The 24,703-nt window shown below is 41.5% G+C and overlaps 2 protein-coding genes across 3 annotated transcripts; one reads left to right on the forward strand and one right to left on the reverse strand.

The window, feature by feature from the left end:
- Window positions 1–372: 372 nt before the first annotated feature.
- Window positions 373–18,629, reverse strand: ints6l (integrator complex subunit 6 like). Its single transcript, XM_039813165.1, has 18 exons — window positions 18,333–18,629; window positions 18,139–18,216; window positions 15,004–15,153; window positions 13,366–13,455; window positions 13,043–13,226; window positions 12,765–12,893; window positions 10,267–10,430; window positions 9,050–9,202; window positions 8,228–8,360; window positions 7,726–7,820; window positions 7,501–7,611; window positions 6,644–6,859; window positions 6,395–6,521; window positions 5,418–5,560; window positions 5,054–5,285; window positions 4,573–4,956; window positions 4,131–4,224; window positions 373–612 (listed from the first exon to the last, which is right to left on the reverse strand). Exons 1-18 carry the CDS (start codon window positions 18,441–18,443, stop codon window positions 510–512), a joined length of 2,697 nt encoding a protein of 898 aa, XP_039669099.1. The 5' UTR covers window positions 18,444–18,629; the 3' UTR covers window positions 373–509.
- Window positions 18,630–20,146: 1,517 nt separating this feature from the next.
- On the forward strand, window positions 20,147–24,286 carry mospd1 (motile sperm domain containing 1). Of its 2 annotated transcripts, XM_039813167.1 has the most exons (6): window positions 20,147–20,297; window positions 21,505–21,808; window positions 22,459–22,534; window positions 22,791–23,023; window positions 23,316–23,334; window positions 23,994–24,180. In XM_039813167.1, the coding sequence occupies exons 2-6, from the start codon at window positions 21,655–21,657 to the stop codon at window positions 24,124–24,126; spliced, it is 615 nt and encodes a 204-aa protein (XP_039669101.1). In that variant the 5' UTR covers window positions 20,147–20,297; window positions 21,505–21,654; the 3' UTR covers window positions 24,127–24,180. The 2 variants fall into 2 exon arrangements, with proteins under 2 accessions (XP_039669101.1, XP_039669100.1); XM_039813166.1 differs by lacking the exon at window positions 23,316–23,334 and having other exon boundaries at window positions 20,153–20,297; window positions 23,994–24,286.
- Window positions 24,287–24,703: the final 417 nt, after the last annotated feature.

A 24,703-nucleotide genomic window follows, 5' to 3' on the forward strand; every position in this document is an offset into this window, starting at 1 on the left:
GAATGCACAATATTTTATTCATAGAAAAAAAAAATGGTTGCAGTCTTACAAACACTTTTCAGACCAGCTGAAGAAAGGTCGCTTTTTAAAGAATAACAAGAACAGGAATGTAGCGGTCCATCCCTTGCTCTGAGGATTTGACAGCTTACCGTGTAGCTCTCTAACGGAGCGTGTGTGTGTGTGCGCTGATACAGACAAAAGCCCTATGGATGTTTAAGGCATCTGTCAATATAAAGAGGATTATACTTAAAGTCTCTTTGCTCATCCTCAGTAGATCCGTCCTCCAGTTCAACCCCTTAGTCTCCGCCTCTAACAGGATGTGATGTAACAGCACAGGGACTGTTGGAGAATCTGCTATCAGTGCATTTGTCCCCCCCCCCCCCAGTTCCTCAATTTGTCTCTTTGACGCTAGTCAACAAGGACGTCTCTTTTATGGTGGGGAATCCAACGGTCGACAAAACAGGAGCTTCAATCCCTTTTCTAATAATAAAGTCAGTCTGGCTTCACCACTAACTGTCGTGATCGTTGGGAAGCTGTGAGGATGTTGCTTGCTTCTCCTCCAACTCAGCCAGGGACGTCTCCAGCTGCTGGATCAGCACCCGCTTCTTGAACCTGCCAGAGGGGGCACAGGAAGTTAGAAAGAAGCAGGAGATGAAGGGAGCAAGTGCCCCAAAAAACAAACCAGGGGAGATTCATGTGCGTAAACCTGCTTTAAGGACACTAAATCTACGATACAATGACTACGGTGACACGTCTTAACACTAGAACCGCCAAGGGGTCATTTTTAATATCTCTGTTATTATAAATCCCCTTAGGTGCCTTCAGTCAAGCGATATACATCCTTCTAGTTAGACCTAACTCATGCAAGTTAAGAGTTTCTAGCTAACGTTAGCTAAGTGCTAGGGTTGCACGATATTGACAAAATGTGATATTGTGATATTGATTATGAATATTGCGATATCGATATTAAAGTAAGATATTTTTAAACATATGTAAAATTGCAAACGTTATGGGAAAACGTATCAAAATAGGTTCATAACAAATACAACACATGGTTTATTTCAACTGTTGAAATATGCCAACACGTGGTACGCTCCATAGGGGTTGTCTACGGTGGCCGACAGGGGCAAACGCCCTGCAACTTCAGGAAACACATGCAAATAGACAAAACACAAGCAAATTAAGAAAACAACTACATTAATTTGACAACACATGCGCAGCATTCAGCAAACGCGCTGCAAATACACACAACACAACCAAATATAAAACGGCTGCATTTAAAAAACGATGCAAAAGAAAAGCAAACCCGCAAAAGAAAAAAGCGATGCAAAAAAAAAACAACTTCATTAATTTGACAACACATGCGCAGCATTCAGCAACACGGCGGTGCAAATACACAACACAACCAAATACATAAACGATGCGGCGAAAAACAATGCAAAAAGAAAAGCACACAAACCCCGAAAACAAATGCAAAAGAAAAACGCTGCATCCAGATTCCACAACGGAAGTTCTCCAGACCTCTAGAGGGAACAGCTGATCAGCTGGATTTTCGACCCCTTTTCTGCCTTTTTATTAGAGTCGGGTATGGCTGCATAGTAAAAAGAGAACTCCTGTCTCATGTCCTTATTAATAACATAATATAATATTAGAAATATACAGTCTCTGCTCCCATCTCAGCAGGGACGCTGGTGCCGTGCTCGAGCTTTCAAAATAAAAGCTCGCGTTTGGTCGGCTCGTCTTCCTTTGGTGTTTTGGATGTTTTTGAACTAAACAGTACGGCAATCATGCTAATGAATACAATAACTTTTTCAGGGATGTATTACTTACAACACAATGGAGCAAGCAAAGCAATTTTGTCTTTATGTGCAGGCGGGATTTAGGCTATTCAGTTTGATAAATCCCACGGTAAATTGGCTGGTTTACTAAACAGGGGGGGACTATTTTAAATAGTCTATTTTTTGTATTTCAAGAGCGTATTGCTCCACTAATATGAATACAGATTGGTCACTTATTTTGTTGTATAATCACAATATTACACTTGAGGAGGTCTACACTTCAGTGATGCGCTTTCGGACCTGGAAATTAAACCCTCTTCATATGTGGCTTAAACAAACGTCAGCGTTAAACACTGTAACAGTTTTAAATGTTTTATTACCACGAGTTTACGGACACGTTTACAGACTCTGCTAATTGAGTAGGCCTATCAGCTGTGACCCGAGCCGAGACACACCCACCAACCGAGAGAAAACATATCTCAAACATAGACTAAATATTTACAGTCTATGATCTCACCGTTGCACACCGTTCTGAGATTGAACGTCTCTCTCTCTCTCTCTCTCTCTCTCTCTCTCTTTCTCTCTCTCTCTCATAGACTAAGTAGGCTATGCTCTTCCCCCAGCCCCCCCCAAAAAATCAGCTGTTCCACTGGTAGTGTAATATTGTGATTATACAACAAAATAAGTGACCAATCTGTATTCATATTGTGGAGCAATACGCTCTTGAAATACAAAAAATAGACTATTTAAAATAGTCCCCCCCTGTTTAGTAAACCAGCCAATTTACCGTGGGATTTATCAAACTGAATAGCCTAAATCCCGCCTGCACATAAAGACAAAATTGCTTTGCTTGCTCCATTGTGTTGTAAGTAATACATCCCTGAAAAAGTTATTGTATTCATTAGCATGATTGCCGTACTGTTTAGTTCAAAAACATCCAAAACACCAAAGGAAGACGAGCCGACCAAACGCGAGCTTTTATTTTGAAAGCTCGAGCACGGCACCAGCGTCCCTGCTGAGATGGGAGCAGAGACTGTATATTACTAATATTATATTATGTTATTAATAAGGACATGAGACAGGAGTTCTCTTTTTACTATGCAGCCATACCCGACTCTAATAAAAAGGCAGAAAAGGGGTCGAAAATCCAGCTGATCAGCTGTTCCCTCTAGAGGTCTGGAGAACTTCCGTTGTGGAATCTGGATGCAGCGTTTTTCTTTTGCATTTGTTTTCGGGGTTTGTGTGCTTTTCTTTTGCATCGTTTTTATTCGCATCGCGTTTATGTATTTGGTTGTGTTGTGTATTTGCATCGCGTTTGCTGAATGCTGCGCATGTGTTGTCAAATTAATGAAGTTGTTTTTCTTTTCGCCTTCTTTTCGGGGTTTGCTTTTCTTTTTGCATCGTTTTTTAAATGCAGCGCGTTTTATATTTGGTTGTGTTGTGTGTATTTGCAGCGCGTTTGCTGAATGCTGCGCATGTGTTGTCAAATTAATGTAGTTGTTTTCTTAATTTGCTTGTGTTTTGTCTATTTGCATGTGTTTCCTGAAGTTGCAGGGCGTTTGCCCCTGTCGGCCACCGTACTTGTCACATAGCTGACCCGTGCGCTGACGTGCACTAACATGTGCAAGTGGCGCGGTAACTGGCCAATGAAATTATTATGGCGTTTCAAGCGGGCTCTAAATCGAACGCAACTAAGCCCACACAGCCAACAGACGGGACGCAGCAATCCGTAAAATAAACTAAATATTGCATACTTATCGCAACACTTTCGATATATTGTGATAACGATATTGAGTCGATATATCATGCACCCCTAACTAACTGCACTATCTAAACTAATTATAAATATTTATATTCTTTGGTGTTGGCTCACCCATTACAGGACAGAACTGTCTACAACCGGGAGCACGCACTAGGAGAGCGCAGTCATAAAACATCTTTATGTGTGTGTGTGTGTGTGTGTGTGTGTGTGTGTGTGTGTGTGTGTGTGTGTGTGAATGAGAGTATTTTGTTGTTTGTTTGTTATAGGTTCGAGTTTCTTGATGAATTTTATTTTAAAACGTATTTGACTTTTTCGATCTGTGGCTAAAGCCCATCAACTGACTTTTAAATAGTTATAGTTATGTCGAGTCTTACCTATTATTTAAAAAAAAATAGATAAAAATGAACAACTTAATTGCTTCAAGAAAGGCCATTTTTACGAGTGCTGACGCTGTTGCGGCAGGGGGGTAAAAAAGAGCCGCTTGTTGTTGAACAGGCATGTTCTGCGTCAGAGACATGGGTTATTGTGATGTTTTAACTCCTTCACTTAACCCTATACCGCCAAGTCCAAAACGAGTCATCGTTTCTTACCTGATCGCTTCTTTGATAGCATGTTGGATGAAGTACCTTTGAACATCAACTGGTCCTTTCACCTGCTGCAGTAGACAGAGTATTGCCTCATAGTCTGAGAAAAAAAAAACAGAGACAGTAATCAAGTAGTCTATATCCACGACGTTCCACTTTAGGGATTGCTCCGGTGCTGCAGGAAATACCCGTCTCCTTCCTCTGTCTTTGTGTTGGCAGCGCTGCCTGGAAGCCACTAGGATTAGGCAATTGTTATGGTTATGGTTATGGTTATGGTTAGGTGCCTTGAGGTCAACGGTCGCAGCGCTTCCAGGAAGGACACGTCGGGGGCTTAAAACACCATCGAGCGTAATGAAGAGACAGCCAAATGTTCCCAATATGACACCAACTTTATCACCTTAGAATAGCAATGAATGTAATGCGATATGCTGCACTGGCTCCTACTCACTTCGCCCAGGTTTGCGGACCTCCTTGATGACCTGACTCTTCAGCTCTGCCTGGCTGCCATCCAGAGGGGCTATGACTATAGTCTCCAACATGGCCGGCTCAGCCTCGGCGTCGTCTAGCTGGCTCTGTGGACTCAGTCGGTCACAGTTGTGTTTCTCCTCCTCCAGCGGCTGCTCATCTAGACTATCTTCCACTAGTCTCTCCTCTGTCACGTCCATGTCCTCTCCCTGATCTGCTGCTTCCGGCCCGGCCTTCTCCTCCAGGCTCAGTGGACATGGGCTCTCTGCTACAGGGTCCGTCTCAGCGGGCCAGACCTCCCCCGACTCAGGCTCAAAAACCCTGTCACCGTTACTCTCGGTGACCACCGCGTTGTTGTCTTCCACTCCTGTTGGGACAACAAAATAACACATTTAATGCCGTTTGTGCCTCACAGATGCACATTCAAAAATTATAATAATGTTGTAGGTACATCTTAATCTTACCTTTGTGCTGCGGGATGGGTTTGAGGAGGTTCTGCTGGCCTTGAACTGCGACCGGACTCTTTCCCGCCACCACGTGGTTGGTGCTCGCTGGTGGAGTCTGTGGCCGCCGCAGTAACGGGGACATGCTCCGCCTTCTCTTCATAGTAGTACTCGAGTTGGAGTCGCTGGAATTTCCTCGTTTCTTACTTTGAGGGCCCGCAACAAACTCATCTGCCTCATCGATCATCATCCCCTGAGATCCAAATACAGGCAAAACACATAACATTAAAGAATAAAGGGACTGAATATTAAATGAAGATATCTCTTAAAAGCCACATTGTGCATAGTAAGTAAAGTGCAGTATTTTGTGGTGATTTATTTTTACCTTCTTATCCTGCTTGAAAGGATTCCCAAATGTGTGCAGGCGTTTAGGTTGGTCGGGGTCAATCTCTCTCAAAGGAGACGGCATCATTTTCAGGTACTCCTGATAGTTTCCCATCTGAGCCACTGGGATACTGTGCAGATAGTCTGACAACCACGGGAAATCTTATTAGTTTAACAAAGTACTGCAATAATTACACAGGATTTCCTACAGATTCCTATCAATTCTTATAGCTTTTTTATATTGGTATTTTTTTTTTTTTGGGGGGAGGGGGGGTGTATATGGTGATTTGGGTTATTGTATCATGTTCATTAAATGGCTCCCGCCAACTGTGCACGTCTCAATGCAGCCTTTGGACAAATCATTAAAATTGATTTATTTTGTTTGTTTTAACCCTCCTGTTTGACCTGTTTTTGAAAAAGTTTCTATATCAGAAATTTGTTTGTGTGTTTGTGGTGTTATGTGTTTCTTTCAACCAAATTGTCAAAAAAAATTAACGTGGATGGTTCCAAACAACGCTCTTCACAAGTAAAATAAATGGTCAGCTACTTTCATTGAATTTGGGTGTTTTATTCAATTTTATAGCATTAGAATTTTTTTTTATTTTTATAAAAGAACGTTGAAAAAAGTGACAAAAATGTCAGAAAAAGTTTCAAAAACGTAAAAGAAAACAACAAAAAATGTCCCATAAAAAAGCGAAGAAAAGTACAGAGAAAACAATCAGAAAAAGTGACAAAGAATTGGAAAAAAGTGACAAAAACGTCGGGAAAATGTGACAAAATAATGTTGAAAAAAGTTGTGTTACAGATATTCTTTGGGTTTGTTTGCCTTTATGTGGTAGCAAAGCTGAAGATTTAAAAAAAAAAAAAAAAGGGACGACATGCAGCAAAGGGCCGCAGGTCGGAGTCGAACCCGGGGCCGGGTAATACGTTATATACATGTACCGTATATATGTAGAAAACAACAGTGGGATTTTATACCTTCATCTTGCCCTCGGATCAGTTTTTGTGACGTCCGCAGCAAATTGGAGCGCATCCGGGTGAGTTGATCCAGAAGGTTCCGTCGTGGGATGTCGTAGGCATTTCGATAAGCTTGAGGTTTTAGATCCTGTGAACACATCAGCATATCCAGTCAGAGAAAACAAACCAAACATTGCATTCCCCGCCCCGCCCCCCCTCCTGGAACTTTCCCACCCACACAAAGTATGTCATGCCTTTTCAGGAATCTACCTTATTGAGCAGAGCGATCTGGAAGCCAGCGAACTCTTTGAAGTTGATGTCCCCCAGGCGAAGGGGCCCCTCCCCGGTGATTCCCTGCAGCAACTGCTTAAAGTCCCGCCGGTGGGCCAGAGAGAGAGTGTTGGAGTGGTTCTTCACCTTGATGCCAGTTTCTTGAGGAGCCCTCTTCCCCACAGACACGATGAGACGTTCTGATTCCATCTTTGCCTTTATTCCGACAAAACAGGAATACTGTTTAGAGCACAGACACATCAAAGCATTTTGGGGTACATGTTTCTATGTTGATTCTTTTGGAGTCTTATACGTGAATAATTTCATGCTGAAAAAGTCATGTAAAAATAGAAAAATAAGAGTGACGCTTTCTTTTTTTCTCCGGTGGATTTGTGAGGACTATGGTTAACTGGTCCTCAGATCTCTGCAGGGTAAATCCAGACAGCTAGCTAGACTATCTGTCCTATCTGAGTTTTCTGTTGCACGACTAAAACTACTTTTAAACGTACACATGTTCCACCAAAACAAGTTCCTTCCCAAGGTTATTTTGCAGAGGCCCCGTCATTGAGTCAGGGGCTTAGCACCGCCCAAGACGATTGTGATTGGTTTAAAGAAATCCAATAAACCAGAGCACGTTTTTCTCCAATCCCAGAATGCTGTGTGGACTAGCCAGACCCTCCCCTGCAGCGCTGTGGAGGAAGGTCTGGCAATTCGAGGCTAGTCACTCTTTAACAATGCTGCATTGTGTTTATATCAATGTAAATAGTATAAACATTTTACAACTCCTCTACCACATACTAGAACAAAGAATAGTGAAATGTCCTCGTGTTTGGGTGACAAATTGTCAAAGTCTTTACCTGCTGGCTGAGCTTCTTCAGGTAAGAGATAACACTGTAACTCAGGCCACAGTCGATGGTGTCTGCAATAAGATTCGGTGCACCCATCATCCTCAACGCCTTCTTTAAGGGCTGTCAGAAGATAGCAAGAGGAAAATATGAATGTTTGTTAACATGCAGAAACAATATGAATCCATGTGCTGAATGTTTACTAAAGGCAGCATGAGTGACCCAGCATTAGTTTACCAAAAGGAAGTATGGAGGCATTGTCTTCAGGTACATCTCAAAAGCCTGTCGCCACTTGAGGTTTGGTTTGAGTTTGTGCACTTTAAACAAATCATCTGGAAGGAGACAAAGATAGGCGGAAAATAAAGTTTTAGCATTCTGGAGCAGTGACATCCAGCTACACCTCCTCCTGCTGCTGCAGGGCCGTACGCACATTCATATTCAGGGGGTGAGTCTGAAACAAGCATCAAAACAGACACTACTATTTATCCCTCTAAATAGCTCATTATTTCAAAATATCTATTTTTTTGCATAGCATTATTAAAGATGAACTGTTTATAAAGTTGCTCCGTGATGAGCCTGTTACTTTCATTATGTGTATAGCTAAAGATGATTGGGGGAAGATTGCAGATGATGAAGTGACCCAGAAAAGGAAAGCTTATTAAATTTAATATCAGATCAGAACCAATGACCCAGAAGTTTGAGGCCACTTTAAAGAACTGTTTACTGCCACATGTCTTACCGAGGAGTGGGAGAAGCACTGGGTAGTTGTAAGGCATGACAAACAGGTTGACACAGGTGAGAGTGGTGCTGGCTTTAAGATAACCAAAGGGCTGTCCCTGGTCAATTTGTTTCCCGCTGCTGTTAACAAACACCTGAGGACAAAACAAGGAATATTATGAAGTCAAATATCATTTTGGTTATTTATTTATTTTTATTACTTTATTGTAGTACTTTTCTTAGTGTCAAGTGCAAAAAGCATTACATTCTTTATCGTACCTTTTCTTTGCCCATACTAACATTCAATAGAAACACCAAAGGGGGAACAGGGGGAAAACATCACACAACAGGGAATAAAAAAAATAATAATAATAATAAAAAATAGAAATAATAAAAAACACAGAAAGACAGAAAATAAGACAGCAACAAAACGCACAAAAACTGTGTGTGTGTGTGTGTGTGTGTGTGTGTGTGTGTGTGTGTGTGTGTGTGTGTTGTGTGCGTGCGTGTGTGTGTGCGCGTGCATATCCATCTACAGTATGCACTTATTAGAAAGTTTAATTATTCTAAGTGCTCTGGATATAATTTATTTATATGAATACATTATTTGATTTCTGACTGTTAGAGTGAGTTTTTCCATTTCCAGTATTTGTTCTATTGTCTTATACCATGCATAATTTTGGTTATTGAGTTTAAAAATGTAACTGAAAAGCAAAAAGTGAAATTATATTTTTGAATAAAGCTAGCAGCCTCATTATTTCTTTTTCAGAAAGGTCCCGGGGGCAACACAGACAGTGGAAACAAGCCAACAGAGCTAATGGGTGTGTGAAAAGATCTACTATACCTGCCAGCACATGTGTGGAGACTTTCTTTCCAAAATGAACTGGGTGAGTGGAGACGGCTCCAGTTCATACTTGTCAAAGGGAAGCTTGTCGATCACCATGGGCTCACAGTCCACACAAGAGAAACGCACCACGGGATGTGCAGTGCGAGGTGGCTGGGAGCAAGAGATGGAGATAATTGAAGAAGTTGTTAGGACATATGTATCTGTGGTATGGATCTATCTGGTGTCTTTGTGAATGCAACAAATAATGGAGATCACACGATGAGTTTGCAGAGTTGGACACTTCATTATATTGGCTGTGAGTCAAAGTTAATGACTAATATTAGAGAAAAGGAGGACTGCCGATGAAAGAGAGAAAGACGGAACATATGAGAGAAAGGGAAAGTAAAAGAGAAAGTTTGTGTAAAACTTTGTCAAACAGAATGACACTGAGGGCTCTATCTTGCACCCGGCGCAGCAGAGCGCAAAGCCCGATCCCAGTGTCTTCGCTAGTTTAAGACCGACGCAGTTGTCAGTTTCTCGTCCAGCGCCCACGTCGTTTAAATAGCAAATGCACCTGCACCCATCTGTTGCCCATGGGCGTGCTGGTCTTACAGGGAGGTGTGTTCAGGTGAATTCTGCGCGTGCTGGTGTTACAGGGAGGTGTGTTCAGGTGAATTCTGGGCGTATTGCTATCTTGAGGCAGCAGGAAGTGATCACGCCATTGACCAACAAAAACCTGGTCTAAAGTCAATAACGCAGCATTTCATTATTATTTTAACAGCAAATTAGTAAAATGCGCCTAGGCTTATGCACAGTGCGGGCACACTATGCTTGTTACACACACACACACACACACACACACACAGGGAAGCGCGGCAGCACACACATATGCAAAAGATTACAAATAAAAATATTACAGTGCAAATCCTCCATCATAACAGCAATGCTCCAAGGTCCAAACGCGCCTGGCTTTTAAAGGGAATGGGAGATGATCTCTGATTGGTTTATTGCATGTTGCGCCCAAAACACACCTATGATTAATGAAGACACTAAGTACAACCCTTTAGAACCATGCGCCTTACGCACGGACCCTTTTTTCTGCCGTCAAATTAGCAAAAGTGGATTTGGACACGGCCTAAACGCACCTGCACCAGGCGCTTCACGCCATGCACTGAGATCGTTAAAATAGGGCCCTACAGGTGCTGCTGAGATATTTTAGGCCTCTCTCTGCTCACCAGGGAAGGAGAATTCTGGTCCGGCCAGAAGGACTCTGGTATTGGCCAATGCCCAACTGGAACCCCTGTTTTTGGGTTGGGTCGCACGTAGATGAGTTTGTGGCAACTGTGCCACGGCTGAGGGCTGAAGGACGATACAGGACGACTCGACTCCACTGAGTTGTCTGTCAAACAAACAAAAAAAGATATGATATAAGAGAACACATTTCTCAACCAAATGAACAATTCATATTCATTGAATTTAAATTTAATAATTAATTTTGGAGCAATAACTGTCAAACGAACCCTGAGTCGGGGATATAAATAAGCTTTCATCATTTTCTTGGCTGAATCAGTTCTCCTTTTAGTGTAAAACTGCACTGTGGTGATCCAAGATAAGAAGATTCTCTTCTGCTTTCACCTGGTTTACTGCCCACAGAATCTGTGCTCTAACTAACTGGATGAAATGGAACGAGATCATGTGCTCCAAAACTGTCTTATGCACCTGATTGGGCTTGTGACTAGTGAAACATTTTGTGTATATCAATATGTAATGCTTTTTTTTTTTTTTACTTCTGTTCTTTTAGTATTTCCATCAAGAAGTAATACATATACCAGCATACTGTGTAATTTCATACTCCAATCAGAATACAACTCCTAGTAGTAACAGTATTCCTCTACTCCACAGGATCTTAAACCACATTCATGCATGCTCATACTTTTACATACCCACCGCCCCAACCATACACTCTCCATGCTTCCACTCATCCACATGTACCATTCATTCCCACTCATCCACATATATCTATCATATTTTTGACACACATACCCAAACACACACCAACACACAGTTTGACACAAAAACCCAACCACCCACCCACCCACACACACACATAGTGCGTGCCACTATCTTTGTGGGCACCCGTCATTGACATAAAGCGTGTTTTACAGTAACCGTAGCCCAGCTGGCGCGCGCGTATGTGACGTCATGAAAAAGTCGTGACTATTTATACCCGCGCTAGGGCTCGCGACACTAGTTGCAGTCTTCTCTTGAACAGCGGTGGCGCTAATGAGGAAAGGCTACCGACGTTGCTCTTTCTACGGACTAGAAGAAGAAGAAAAAGGTAAACAACGGCAGAACTGGCAGCAGCATTGCCGTCAATGCTTCGATTTAATTGGATGAGCTACTTGGTGGGATCACGCCTTTCATTCGCCATAAAAGAACTCATCTTAACCCAGGAAGTTTACAAGAGAGACTTGCAGTCATTCTGAGAGTCCTGGCATCCGGTTGTCGGTGAAGTTCAGGCCTCCTGTTTCCGCTTTGTTGCGCGCCGCTGAAAAAAAAAGAGCCGTGCGCGATCTCTGCTCGCACGCCATAAATTGGGCACGCCGGCCGGATATTACGTCATTTTGACGTCACGGTGGCGCACGCCACCTTGGATGCGGCTAGTATAATTCACCTTTAATGCATTCCCTAGCCCCTTACCCTAACCTTAACCATCACAACTAAATGCCTAACCTTAAAGTGCCCATATTATGAAAAAAACACTTTTTCTGGTATTTGGGGTGTTCTTTTGTGTCTCTGGTGCTTCCACACACATACAAACTTTGAAAACAATCCATCCATGGTGTTTTGAGTGAGATACGGTTTCTGAATGTGTCCTGCCTTCAGTCTCCTGGTGAGCTGGTCAAAATCGGCTCGGACTGTGACGTCACAATCCGAAATGAGCTGGCTAACCGCAACCGTTAGCTCGTAGCGTTAGCATTAGCATGCTAACGCTAATGCTAACACTAGCATGGTACCTCGTTCTCAATAGCAAAGCACTGCTACAACACACACAAGTTCACCATAATCTACAAAAGAACTACTTCCATGTGCGCCCTCATTTAGAAGTCTCCCAGCTAATCCTGCCTTGTAACTGACTGAAGTTGGAGAAACAGCCTGTCTTTTACTTCTATTGAGCTAGCTAGCTGACATGATCTACATCTGAGCTACTGAGCATGTGCGAGTGCAATCAAAGATAGTACAGAAGAAGAAGAAGAAAAGAGGTCTCACTCTGTAGCTAAAACAGAAACCAGGTGAAAAGAGGATCTGCAGCAGTGAGAGAGAGCTGTGCAGTACAACAAAAATATGGTGTTTTTTGAAAATTAAACCATGTAAACCTATTCTGGTACAACCTTAAAATACAGTTATGAACCTGAAAATGAGTATAATATGGGCGCTTTAACCCTTACCCTCACCCTAACCATAACCTAATTCTAACCCTAATCCTAAAACCAAGTCGGGACCCCACAAGTATACTGGACTCCCGGTTTTTGGACCCCACAAATGTAGTTAAACAAGAACACACACAAACACACACAAACACACACACACACACACACACACACACACACACACACACACAAACACAAACTTCTGTTCTTAAAGCTTTGTAAGTTTGTCCAGAACAACTGTGAAGGCAGGATTTGCACAAAGGTAAAGTTGTTGCCTTGTGTCTATTCAGTGTGCCACTCACCTTCCCCAACGAGAGGTGGATCTAACCCGGTCTTCTCAAAATTAATGACAACGCCACTTTGAACCTTTTGGACCAGAGACTCTAGACACTGGTTCAACATCCTCTGTGTCCGCACACAGTACGATCGCCCTGAGAGAGAAAAACAGGAGGCGCAATTATCTTTATATGTAACAGAATGAATTATGCGTACAGACGGAGACACAATGATTCTGAAAATATAAATGGTGGTGTGAATACAGGACAAACGTTTGGGTTGCAAAAGTAAGAAAATGCCGAACCTCCAGTGACTTCACACATCTGGGTGATGGCAGACTCATCTGTGGGGACGCTACCAAGCTGCTCGGTGTCTGGTGTGGCAGCTCCCGGCAACCTCAGCACCAACGCAAACAGACGCTGGTCCCAGCGAAAGGGCTCCTTGGTAAGCTCACTGCCCGCCAGTGGGGAGTTCAGAGGCAGGTGCAGCTACACAACAGACCGGGTAAAGAAAGAAAAAGGACGATGGGAGAGGAGTTTATGTGTAAAAACACATTACACAGTCCAAACAGATCACATTGCTACAAACAGTACATAGTAGCACTACTGCATGTGCTTGTGCTCTCACCTCATCTGGCACCCCAGAGCTGTGTGTAAGTTTGTTCCCGTCAGTGATAGTGATGATCACAGATGGCTCGAGGAAGAAGGGGTTACGGCCCTGAGACGGAAACAGTAACATTCAGCAATTAAATCCAAGTTCAAGCAAACAGTGACCCCATTTATTCTCACCAGTCTGCTTTCTTTGCACTGTTCGGTGCTCTGTGTCCCATATCCTAAAAATTAAGTTGAAACTGGTCATTTACTGTACGGGACTCTCACACGGCCTCAAAACCGTCTGACAAGTCTGTTCACGGGTTACATGATCGGCCCCGGCAGCGGCAGTTTGTGTAACAGCTGAAAGTCTGCCAAACAACAAAGCACAGTCCCTTCCTCTCTTTTCTTTCTCTTTTTCTCTGAAATAAAGCTACATTCAAGTGCAGTCAGGAATTTCGAGATCTATAAACGATCTGACAGAAACCGTAATTGTGAAATATAAAGTCTACTTGTGCTACATTGGGGGGTTAAAGAACACAACCGGACGTCACACAAATGGGCCGTGACACTCACACACCGCCGCACAGCCCTGCGGCATATCGCCGGATCCCCCATTTGGCTATGTGAACGCAACCTTACAGTAATGGCAAAACCAGTCTACTATTTAAACAGAGGTCCACTTAAACACAGTATTTAGTATGGCATTAGCTTCACACCTCTGATAAGCTCCTGAATACTAATACTAACTGTGTTTTGTAGCTTGTAATCTTTGCCTTGTGTCAGAATGCATCTGTAAGCTGCAGAGTGTCCTTGTAGAGGCCTCCGCCACTGTGCTGTAGGGGTCAGTCTTGTCTAACTCAAACACATACCCAGAATGCTTAAGTAGATTTACACACACACACACACCCGATGCACAGAACATGTGTCACTACTTGAGCGTAGTAATCTTTCTCTGACTTCAAGCGGGGGTTTGCAGAAACGATGTGTGTGCGGAGCTGACGACAGTGCTGACTGAGGAAGACAGAGTGGATTAAGCTGCGATCAAAAGTCAATATTCTTCTCTTTGTCTCACGGTAAACGAATAAAGAAATGGCAGCTGATAGCTTTGCTACAATCATCATCAAACCCGGCATTTCTCCAGGGAAAGTCCACATATTCTGTATGTGTTGGCTGTATCAGAAAAGCCTGGTTTTACACTCCATTACCAGCTGCTATGTCAGAACTAGTTTTGTTTTGTGGAATCGATTTCATCTACAATCCCCAGTTTGAAAAATCCCACAAGGCAAAAGCCACATACATATTTTTCACATCGCTGTAACCTTATTATAAATAGTTTTTACTAACACAACCAATCCACCACTAAATATGGCACATCACTGTCTTGTGTGTATAAGGTGTTAAATGTGTTGGGCAGCAACAACAAAAAATTTCATTATTGATGAATCTGCAGACTATTTCCACAAGCCGTCTAATAAATGCTTGGTCCACAAAATGTCAGGAAATAATGAAAAATGTGAAAAAAATCAATGAATTGATTTCAGCTCTATTTAAAATGACTTTTTTTAACTACTGTGGATGTTATGCAGAGTAATTCTACTTTTCTCTTATAGCAACAGATGAGACTGCTGCCAAAGAAATACATAATTATATGTGGATATTGGCGCCGGAATACCTGTCCGTAGTTGTCGATGCCTGAGACCAGGCGGTTGAGGTTAAGCAGGTCGAAGGCTGTGCGGAGAGCGTGACCTAACGTAGTCAGCCCAGACGCCTGCAGGTTCTTCAGCTCGCACATGAAGGTGGCATGGTTCTCCTTCCAGCCTGCCTGAAATACAAACATGGACAGTGCTGAATGGAACGGCCCAGCAAACAGCTATACCACTGAGTGGCAGAGGAGGCCTGAGGTTACAGTGCATAGTGAACAGCCACAAACCAAAACAGATCTACACCCACATATACCCATACTGTGTAATTACAAAGAAAAACCAAACGTGTTTTGTTCACTGACAACCACAAACTGATCATCTCAAGGATGTGACTGCCACCTTTGGTAAAAGGAGTTCTTAGCAACCCGGTGATTATGTGCAACATGACATAACAGTAACCACAAAATGAGATCAGCTTGTGTCAAGCCCCGGGAATGGAAGAGAATATTGTTGAAAATCAGGCCCACATTTGAGCTGGATTGTGCTGTTTAAGAAAGAAGTCTAATTTCATACATGACAAGCATCCAAAAATACTCTTCCCAATGCTGCCTGTCCTCTGTGACGGAGATATACTCCCACAGGAGAGGATGTGAGTGTGTAACTGCTCTGCAGCGGGGTCAAGCCTTTACTACTGCAGTGACCTGCAAGCTTACCACTTCTTTTATTAGTAGAGGAAAGAAATGATGAAGAGTAAGAAAAAAAAATTGCACTGTCTACATATGCTCTTAATCTGGATTATCATGGGATATCATTCCAAAGCCATGATTTGGGTGGAATTCCTAGAAAAGCTCAGTGTTACATGACGTAAGATAAATATGATACACAAGCAACATCACTGAGCAGCTGAGGAAAAACCCAAGGTGGAAACACATTCACATGTGTAGTATTAAAAAAAAGAAGCATGAATCCAGACATAGTAAGGTTTACTCAATAATTCAGACAACAGAATATTTCTATTTTCCTCTCACCTAACCTCCTCTCTCTCACTCTACCTCAATAATGTATTGCCTCTGTAACAGTGCAATCATAGCAGCCCCATTCAGTATAACCTTGTACTTTCATCATAGTTGACAGAAACAACAAAGGAGAAGGCAATTAAGAGAAAAAGAGGAAGAGCAGATGGAAGAGGAGTTGAAGACAGACTTCACAGCGAGCGAATAACACTTTCTTGGATCATTTGTCTTAAATGTTAGACGCAATCATCAGCATCCACTCATAACGGTTTTTCATGACCCCAGTGCTAGACATAGCAAAGGCCTTCAGTAGAAGAATAAAAAGTATGCATTAAGTGTTAAGGGCACTGAGCTCAAAATGGTCCTCTTGGAGATCAATTAGCCACATATAGCCTGACAGTTATTTTGCATCTTGCACCGCTTTAAATAAATAACCATGAAAGCAAGACTGTGCATTAGATAATTGAAAAACAAACTCTGCCTGAGTTGAAAGTACACTAAATATATATTGCAATAAGAGTACTATGAGAAATGTCGTTTATTTAAAATTCTATTTGAAACAAAAGGAAGTAGCTAGGCTTAAACATAACTTTGCGTATCTATCAAAAGCTAGGGTTATATTAATATATTTATGTGAAAATCATTTAATTTGATATTTTACCTAATATGAGTTAATAAAAAAATCTGTAAAAATGCAAGAAGCCCTAGAATGTTAATAACAGACTAGTCCAATGTATAATTGAATACATAAATTATAGTGAGTTAAATATTTAATTGATTGTACAAGACAAAAAAGTTCTTTATACCTCTATTATTCAGCTGATAAAATAAAAAGAATTGATTTTACAATTTTTTCAACTCGCTTCTATATTCTCACCCCTAGCACATGTTTAATTATTCATTTCCCATTTTTTACTTTCTTGCTTGTATGATAATTAGAAGTGCATCCCTACTGCCTTGGCAAATAAATGATGAGTGTAAATTATTATACTATATTATTTGTATTTATTTACCATGAGATAGACTTATGTTGTGGCTTTTGGTGCTCTTTAAAAAAAAAGAGCTGCAGCTGTTGTTAATGGTGCAACAAAGTACACCGACGAGTATTATAAAAACAATAAATATGTAATTAACCAGTCATTATAAGTCGCTTTTAACTTGCATGGTCTCAGTGACATGCCTCTGTATCCACTTCTAAACCTCAAACCAGCTACTGCGATTAAAGATGAATTAATCAATTACTTTCCGGCTCCGGCATTTTGTAATTTTAGTCATGAGGCATGCAAACAAAACGACAAAAACATCTTTACAAGGAAAGCAAACTTTTCTCTACGCCATGTCTTTAGGTATGAATGACATGGGATAGAGTAAAGACTGCAATGTATGATGTGTTGAGAGTAGTAGACTGGTGTTAATGGACAGAGTTAGAAAACCTGAGAGATTCCTAATACAGACCAGCCACTAAAGCAGATCAGGGATAGGTACTAAGAAATGTACTTTATTGGGCATGAAAAGCTCAGAAAGAGATATGTGCCAGGTCATAACAACCCAATTGATTACTGGTGAGGATAGCTTTGCTGACATGAAACCCCTGAAATTATTGTCTGTTTGGCTTGTTTTTGTCCTATGTGTGTGTGCGTATGAAAACTAGTGCTTGTATGCTTAGCAATTACGCTCATGTAGTATCAGTATGACAAAATAATTATCATATGAATAATTATCTCTTTTTTTTTTCTAGCGAACTCACATAAAAAAAAACTCATGATGAAGAGGGCTTATCAACTTTCAGACCAGACTGGCCAATGGTAATGCGTGGATGATGCAAAGGGAGGAGTCGAGGATGATTGGCGGACTCTTTGGCCAATCTATACATTGTACTTTCAAAAAAAGAGCGACGTCACGGGCGATAATAAATCTCTCCGCCTCCATCTCAACGCCCGAGACTTTTCTCAACACAAAAGCAAAATGTCCGCTGGATGGTCGGAGGCAGTGCAGCTCCGGGTCTGCGGTTATTTGGAGCAAAAAAAGGCAGTTTTTCGCCACCGGGAAGCCGCCCAACACTGACTACAAACCAGAAGGACAATAAAGTCTCACTGACAGAAAAATACGTTCGATATTCGAAATATAAAAATTGTATCAGTTGCTAATTACCTTCACTCCGTATGGTGGATCATCGAATGTAACTAGCATGTACCTGTCGCCTCTACTAGCCGGGTCTCGGGCACGCAGCTGTCAAAAAAAGAAAACCAAAACAACAATTAATTTCGACCGATCTTGTCCAAGGAACCCTAAGCACACCAAAGGTGCACACTTGCTGAAAAAGTCGGGGTAAAATCATTCTTTACCTTCATAAAGACCTCAACCGCGCCTTTAGCAACGTCCAGATACGTCGTACCCAAATAAGTGCGCTGATTCATAGAGGCGGACGTGTCTAACAGGAAAAGTAAAATAGGCATTTTAAATGTAAAGCCGCGGTTGTATGCTTTTCTAAAATTACTGTTATCCACATGTGACCTATCGTGCGGCCAAACAGTTCACACATGTGTGTGTATATATTTGTTATAATAAGCCCCCCCTCCAGAAGAGGGCCGTTGCCTCTGCTCTCTCTCTATCTGCCTTTCTAGAGCTCTGTCTCAGCTCGCGCTGTTCAACTTCTGCTCCTAACCGAATGGAACGCCCCGCTCCCTCCACTGCGGCGCCATTGGCTGAGCCCCATTCCACTGACCACGCCCCCTATAATATATAAATATATAACGAGGTCGAGATGGCGTGTCTGTAGACACTACATCCGCCTACCGTTTTAATTGTATATATGTGCTAAACGAGTTGGTATTCAAAAGTATTATCTATGGCCCTGGTGTGTATATGTAATCCATACCATAAAGTAGCCTATCTGTCTGGCTCGAAACAGGACAACTGATCACGTTGTAGCTGTAATAGATCTTATTTATAGACTTGAAATTTCTTGAAATGTCTTGCCAATTCCCTCGCATCCCGCCCCCAGCACTACCCCCCCTCTCTCTCTCTCTCCTCTCTCTCTCTCACACACACACACACACACACACACACACACACACACACACACACACACACACACACACACACACACACAAACCTCTCTGATGCTCTCTTCTGTCACTCTCTTGATGCGTTCAAGGCGCCTCTAAAAGCAGCCTTCCGCCTCTTAAACAGAACAAAACAAGAACACGTGCAGTTCAGTTTCATGGCCTAACCAAATCAACACAATATTTAAGTTGGACATTGTGTAAGTCTATGAATCATTTGTCATAATAATGCATGTTGTGCTTGGCAGCATTCACGGAAAATGTAGATTAAAACCAGCGTAGAGATGAAACAAAGACAATAGAATATATATTCAAACAGACCACCAAAACTAATTTGAGTGGAAATATAGTGGTGGAAAAGCCTCTAAAATCATCAAGTTGCCGCCTGTTATGCATGTGCTCTCATTATAATAATAAATCCGACAGCACTTGAGGGCATCGTCGCTGTTACATTAGGGGTGTTCTTTTTCTATCGTTTTAACACTTAAATACCTTACCATTAAATTACAAATGACCACACACGTATGTATAAGCTCAGACCTTTTGTATCAAAAGAGATTAGGAAAAAAAAACTCATAGATTTAAAGGTCAGTGGAAAGTCATAAGACAAGACAATGCCTAACGTTACCTATACAGATGAAGGCCATTACATTTTTTCTGGACGGGTTTGTCTGCATACGCTACAATTGCACTGTTTTTTCATTTGCTGTGCCTGAAAGCATGGAGAATATATATATATATATATTTTTTTTTTTTGAGTGATACACAACATGCATAGACGATTCAACAACAACTTGAGTCTGATATAGGCTTTTACTTGTTTTCTGTCTGTACAAGGTGAAATGGTTTTTTTTGATCATCGTGGTGAAATACTTACACATAACACTGTTGAGCTACTTTATGATTAACAGGACTTATCAATTTGGTGCAGTTAATAACTAATAAGTATGTATTACGCATGCATGACCGAATTTTCGTGGTTTGGGGCGTTTATACGCTTTCCACGACGTTTTTGAAGTTCTTACAAACATTTCTTCTTGCTCGGAGTATTTTTCGTCCGCTTTGTTGACGTCTTGCACGCAGCCTTTCGCCCTTCGCCATCCCAGCATGCACTGCGAGGCCTGCAGTATATTATTGACAAAGAAAAAAAGGCTGGTGAGCAACAACAACAGGGTGGTGGGAACAGAAGCGCTAACCCTGGTCATAGCACTGACGTTACACGAACCCGTGTGTGCTGACAACAAGGTAAAGTCTCGCTCTCAGTTTTGTCTTCAAATAAAACAACTTTGTGCTCTATCTTCTGTAATGACACAGCGTGTAACGTTAGACTACGTTAAGTGGCTACCAGCTAACATCTGGGCTTATCCTAATGCTAGCTAACGTTCACTATTGTACAGCGTTAGCATTGCACCACAACGATGTGTTGTTATTACAGTGTACGAGCAAGTAAAAGCAGTCAAACTGCATGGTTTCAGTTAGAGAGTAACCAAATGTATGGTGAATTCTTTTTCTAAATCTCCCTGTTGCTAAATATGTTACCAATACATTTGCATAAAAAAAAACATAATTACGTTGTCACCTACGATTACACTGCACTATAAAGGTAACGTTACGTTAGCTTACATTTAGCTAAGCTTACACGTTATCTGAATACGAATACAAAGATGGCAATATAACTAAGTAATTGAACAATATACACAAGATAGTAAAACATCACTTGACCAAAGCTTTGTTGCTGCTAATTAATTAATTAATTAATCGTGGTTTGTATGTGTACATGGAGTACAAAATGTGTTGCGACACCTCGAGCCTCGTTCCTCGAGCTCTATTGTAACCATGTAAACACACCAGGGCACGTGACTAGCCACATGGAGTTTACGTAATCCTGTTTGCCTTGTTGAATTTACGTTAACCTTGAATACATTCCGTACAATTAAATTGCCCTGGCTGTCCCTCTCTTATTGCCCTGTTCTGCCTTCAGCCCTTATTGAATTTATCTCATTTAGCTGGGAAAAAAATACATCCAAATACTACCATAAAAGTCCTGCATTCAAAGTTAGATACATGTTGTAAAGAGTATAATATCATTATATATGCTAGTCAATAAGTGACAAGAAATTGCAGTGCTAAAATCATGACATATTTGAAGTGGTTTAAACCATCATTAGCATCATTAATATACTGTTATTAGATTTTCTTTTAAACTGAAATATCGATGTTGGTATGGCCTCAAAAAACCCAGTATCAGTTGGAATGTATTAGCTTTATTGTATCTGTAACTATTTGTAAAATATTAAAAGTAACTATAAACAACAGATGTTGAATACATAAATGGAATGACAAATTCAATCTTTCCTCATGAAAATGTAGTGGAATCAAAATTGTGTCACAAAATGTTAATAAGTGGCATGCCAGCGCCTCTTTATTTTTCCTCACCTGTGTCTCTTGACAGTGCCACGTCATGTCCCTGAGGCGATGAGAGCGGGACGTGTCATTTCCACCTAAAGGGAGTTTACACAGCTTGATAGTTTGTGGAGAGAGAGAGGTGGGGGGGGGGCAGGCAGACCGTGGACGGGGAAGGGGAAGAGCTCAGCTGGAGCCAATGCAGCAGCAGCATCGACAGCCTGAGCTGGTGGAAGGAAGCCTTCCTGTGTTCGTGTTCCCCACTGAGCTCATCTTCTACGCAGATGAGCAGACGTCTCACAAGCAGGTGCTCACCCTCTACAACCCCTATGAGTTCGCCCTCAAATTTAAAGGTGAGTCGGCAGTAGGGCTGCACAATTAATCACAATCTTATCCAAATCGCAATATGGAGTAGTGCAATTTCCAAATCGCAATATTAGTTTAAGACAAAATATGTGTCAAACAATTCTGAATTAAGTATTGTGGTGCTGCAGAGACGTTTATCAGTGTTTTAAGCCCCCCCCCAACGTCCCCTACCAGGTAGTGCTGCCTGGAAGGCACTAGTATTAGGCTATGGTAAGGGCTAGGGTTAAGGTTAAGGTTAAGGTTAGGTGCCTTGAAGTCAACGGTCGCAGCGCTGCCTGGAAAGAGACGTTGGGGGCTTAAAACACCATCGAGCTGCGGAGACGTCCCGGCCTACAAATCCTATCCATCAGATGTAAGAAAAAAATATTTGGTACAGATCCTTGCTCAAATCATTTTCATTTTGATATATCAATGAAAATAAAAATAATGATACAAAAATAATCATTCCCTCCAATATGGTGAATCATTTTGCAACATCAGTCAAAATAGTCGCAATTAGATATTTTCCTCATATCGTGCAGCCCTAGTTGGCAGAGTAAAACACAATCCATTTGGGTTTCCATGTATGCTGTACTATTTTTGTTATACACTCCAATTTATCTAGATAATCTGTGTATTATTTTCTTCTTTTTATCAGTGCTGTGCACAGCGCCAAACAAGTACACTGTGGTGGATGCCACCGGAGCCGTCAAGCCACAGTGTTGTGTTGACATGTGAGTTTGTTTTTTTTTCTGTATGGAACTTATTTTTTCATGCAGCGGTAAAGCAATAATATGTCTACATTTCTCATTTATGAGCTCGTTGTTCCCTGTGGATTCCCATCCATGCTGTTTGATTGTTCATTGCTTAATATTGCCTTTGCTTGTTGGATAGTTTTGACTGTATGTTTTGAGTCCGATGGTTGTTTATACAGCTGAACTTCCCATCTGATCAAGTAAGGAGCCTGTCTAACTTTCTATGTCCACACAGAGTGATCCGACACAGAGATGTGCGTGCATGCCATTATGGGGTGTACGACAAGTTCCGGCTGCAGGTGTCTGAGCAGAGTCAGCGGAAAGCTCTGGGTCGCAAAGAGGTGACTGCCACGCTCCGTCCATCAGCCTCACAGGAGCCGCCCAGCCCCCGGCCCCAAGATGAGGAACGCAAAGTCAAAGAGCAGTTTGCAGACAGCGAGTTTTATGAACAGACTGCATTTCAGACAGGTAGGAAAGACCGGTGTGTGATCTTACCACTAGATGGAGCCAAATGCTCAAACTCAAATTCAGGAACATTAGATTGCTTTTTATGGTCTGTGAACATACCTATTTACCTACCTATCTTATCTAGTATAAAAAACTATTGGTATCAATAACATAACATGCATATAGTAATCATCTTCACATTTGATTTTGTAGCAAGATACAGTAGGTAGTACACCATCTGTATTTCTTGGATGATACCATGTTAACCTGCTCCCTGTTCAGATTATCACATATAAAGGTACATCTTTTGCAGAAGGAAAACAAGCGTGCAGGTAATCACTGTCAGGTAGTCATTTAAGTTGAAGTACAAGCCAATGCTTCATTGCATACAAGATCAAATGCATCTTCATTTTTCTTTGTGTATTTGCTGTAGCTGCATTTACTATTCTGAGTGCGTCGTTCATTGTCATAAACCATATCTTGGGTTGTTTAGCTAACATTCTTTGAGCTCTAGCTTCTTTTTCAATATATCTTGTATTGTCAAACCAACAATGATTGATCCAACAGATAGATAGATAGATAGATAGATAGATAGATAGATAGATAGATAGATAGATAGATAGATAGATATATATATATATATATATATATATAGATATATATATATATTTTTTTTATTACTCTATATTATTCATCCATTGTTGTCCAAAAACGATCAAAAGCCCATCAGTGAGCCACACCTTTGTGTGGCACTGGGTAACATCCTCCTGAATTACCATGAACACACACTGTAGTTTATTTTTTTAGTCAATCCCACATACTGCTGCGCTGCTGTAAATTATCAGCAGAGCACCAAATCTGTGCAGGAAAATAGTCCCCAAGAAATAACACCATTTACTCCTGTTTGAGTAATGTTTGATTAAAAGCTACCGTGCCCAGCTGGTTTAGAAAATTGAGTGATGCATCTGATCGCACTGTGTGCACCTGACAGTGAGCCGTCCTGTTGCTGGAGGTCCCAGTCTGCTGACGGTGCTGCTTGGGCTGGTGTGTATGGCCGCCCTGATGCTCCCTACCCTGGGGGAGCAAGAATCTACTGTGCCTGTCTACCTCCACTTAAGTGTTAACAAGAAACTTGTAGCTGCTTATGTTCTTGGTAAGTTTAAAAAAAAAAAAAAAAACTCATGCAATTGGCTGACAGAATGAGGTTGTTTATGTTAAATCTGTTTTAATGTGAACTACGCTGCTATTGTTTGACATCACATTGCTTAAAATAGTATGTGCTAGAGATTACAATATCATGTTGCTCATCTTTTTAAGAAAGAGCAATTTAAAGAAAAAAAAAGAGAGATTCTGAAGATGAAGAGAACATCCTCATCCCAGAGGCACTGCTACGCTTCAACAAGTACAGCTGACAGCAGGGGGACGGGGTACTTATTCAGTTCACCCTGTCCCCTGAAAAATACATTTTAGTATACTTGTTTTAAAATCCACATATTTGTTACATACGTAAACTGACACAATACTGAACTGACACAAAGAGCAGAGACCTCCCAGTGCGTAGGTCAAAGGAATGGTAGTGTGAGAGGAGCGGTCCCTGAGCAGGGCCGGTGAAGAAACGGGAGGCCATTCAAAGTGTTGTCTGACCTCATATTCCCCATGTCTGTATTTCTATTGCCATTATGTAACTGAATATGATTAACT

Source organism: Perca fluviatilis, chromosome 10 (assembly GCF_010015445.1).
Source record: "Perca fluviatilis chromosome 10, GENO_Pfluv_1.0, whole genome shotgun sequence".
Classification (NCBI taxonomy): domain Eukaryota; kingdom Metazoa; phylum Chordata; class Actinopteri; order Perciformes; family Percidae; genus Perca; species Perca fluviatilis.

What these genes read in the sequence shown, in the direction of transcription:
- ints6l (XM_039813165.1), bottom strand. Translation starts at nt 18,443, where the DNA reads ATGCCTATTTTACTTTTCCTGTTAGACACGTCCGCCTCTATGAATCAG. An exon ending in GCATCGACAACTACGGACAG is followed by an intron (nt 13,456 to 15,003) that starts GTATTCCGGCGC and finishes TTTCCGTCTCAG; the next exon opens with GGCCGTAACCCCTTCTTCCT. An exon ending in ACCAGAATTCTCCTTCCCTG is followed by an intron (nt 9,203 to 10,266) that starts GTGAGCAGAGAG and finishes TCTTGCTCCCAG; the next exon opens with CCACCTCGCACTGCACATCC.
- mospd1 (XM_039813166.1), top strand. Translation starts at nt 21,655, where the DNA reads ATGCAGCAGCAGCATCGACAGCCTGAGCTGGTGGAAGGAAGCCTTCCT. An exon ending in GTTCGCCCTCAAATTTAAAG is followed by an intron (nt 21,809 to 22,458) that starts GTGAGTCGGCAG and finishes TCTTTTTATCAG; the next exon opens with TGCTGTGCACAGCGCCAAAC. An exon ending in CCACAGTGTTGTGTTGACAT is followed by an intron (nt 22,535 to 22,790) that starts GTGAGTTTGTTT and finishes ATGTCCACACAG; the next exon opens with AGTGATCCGACACAGAGATG.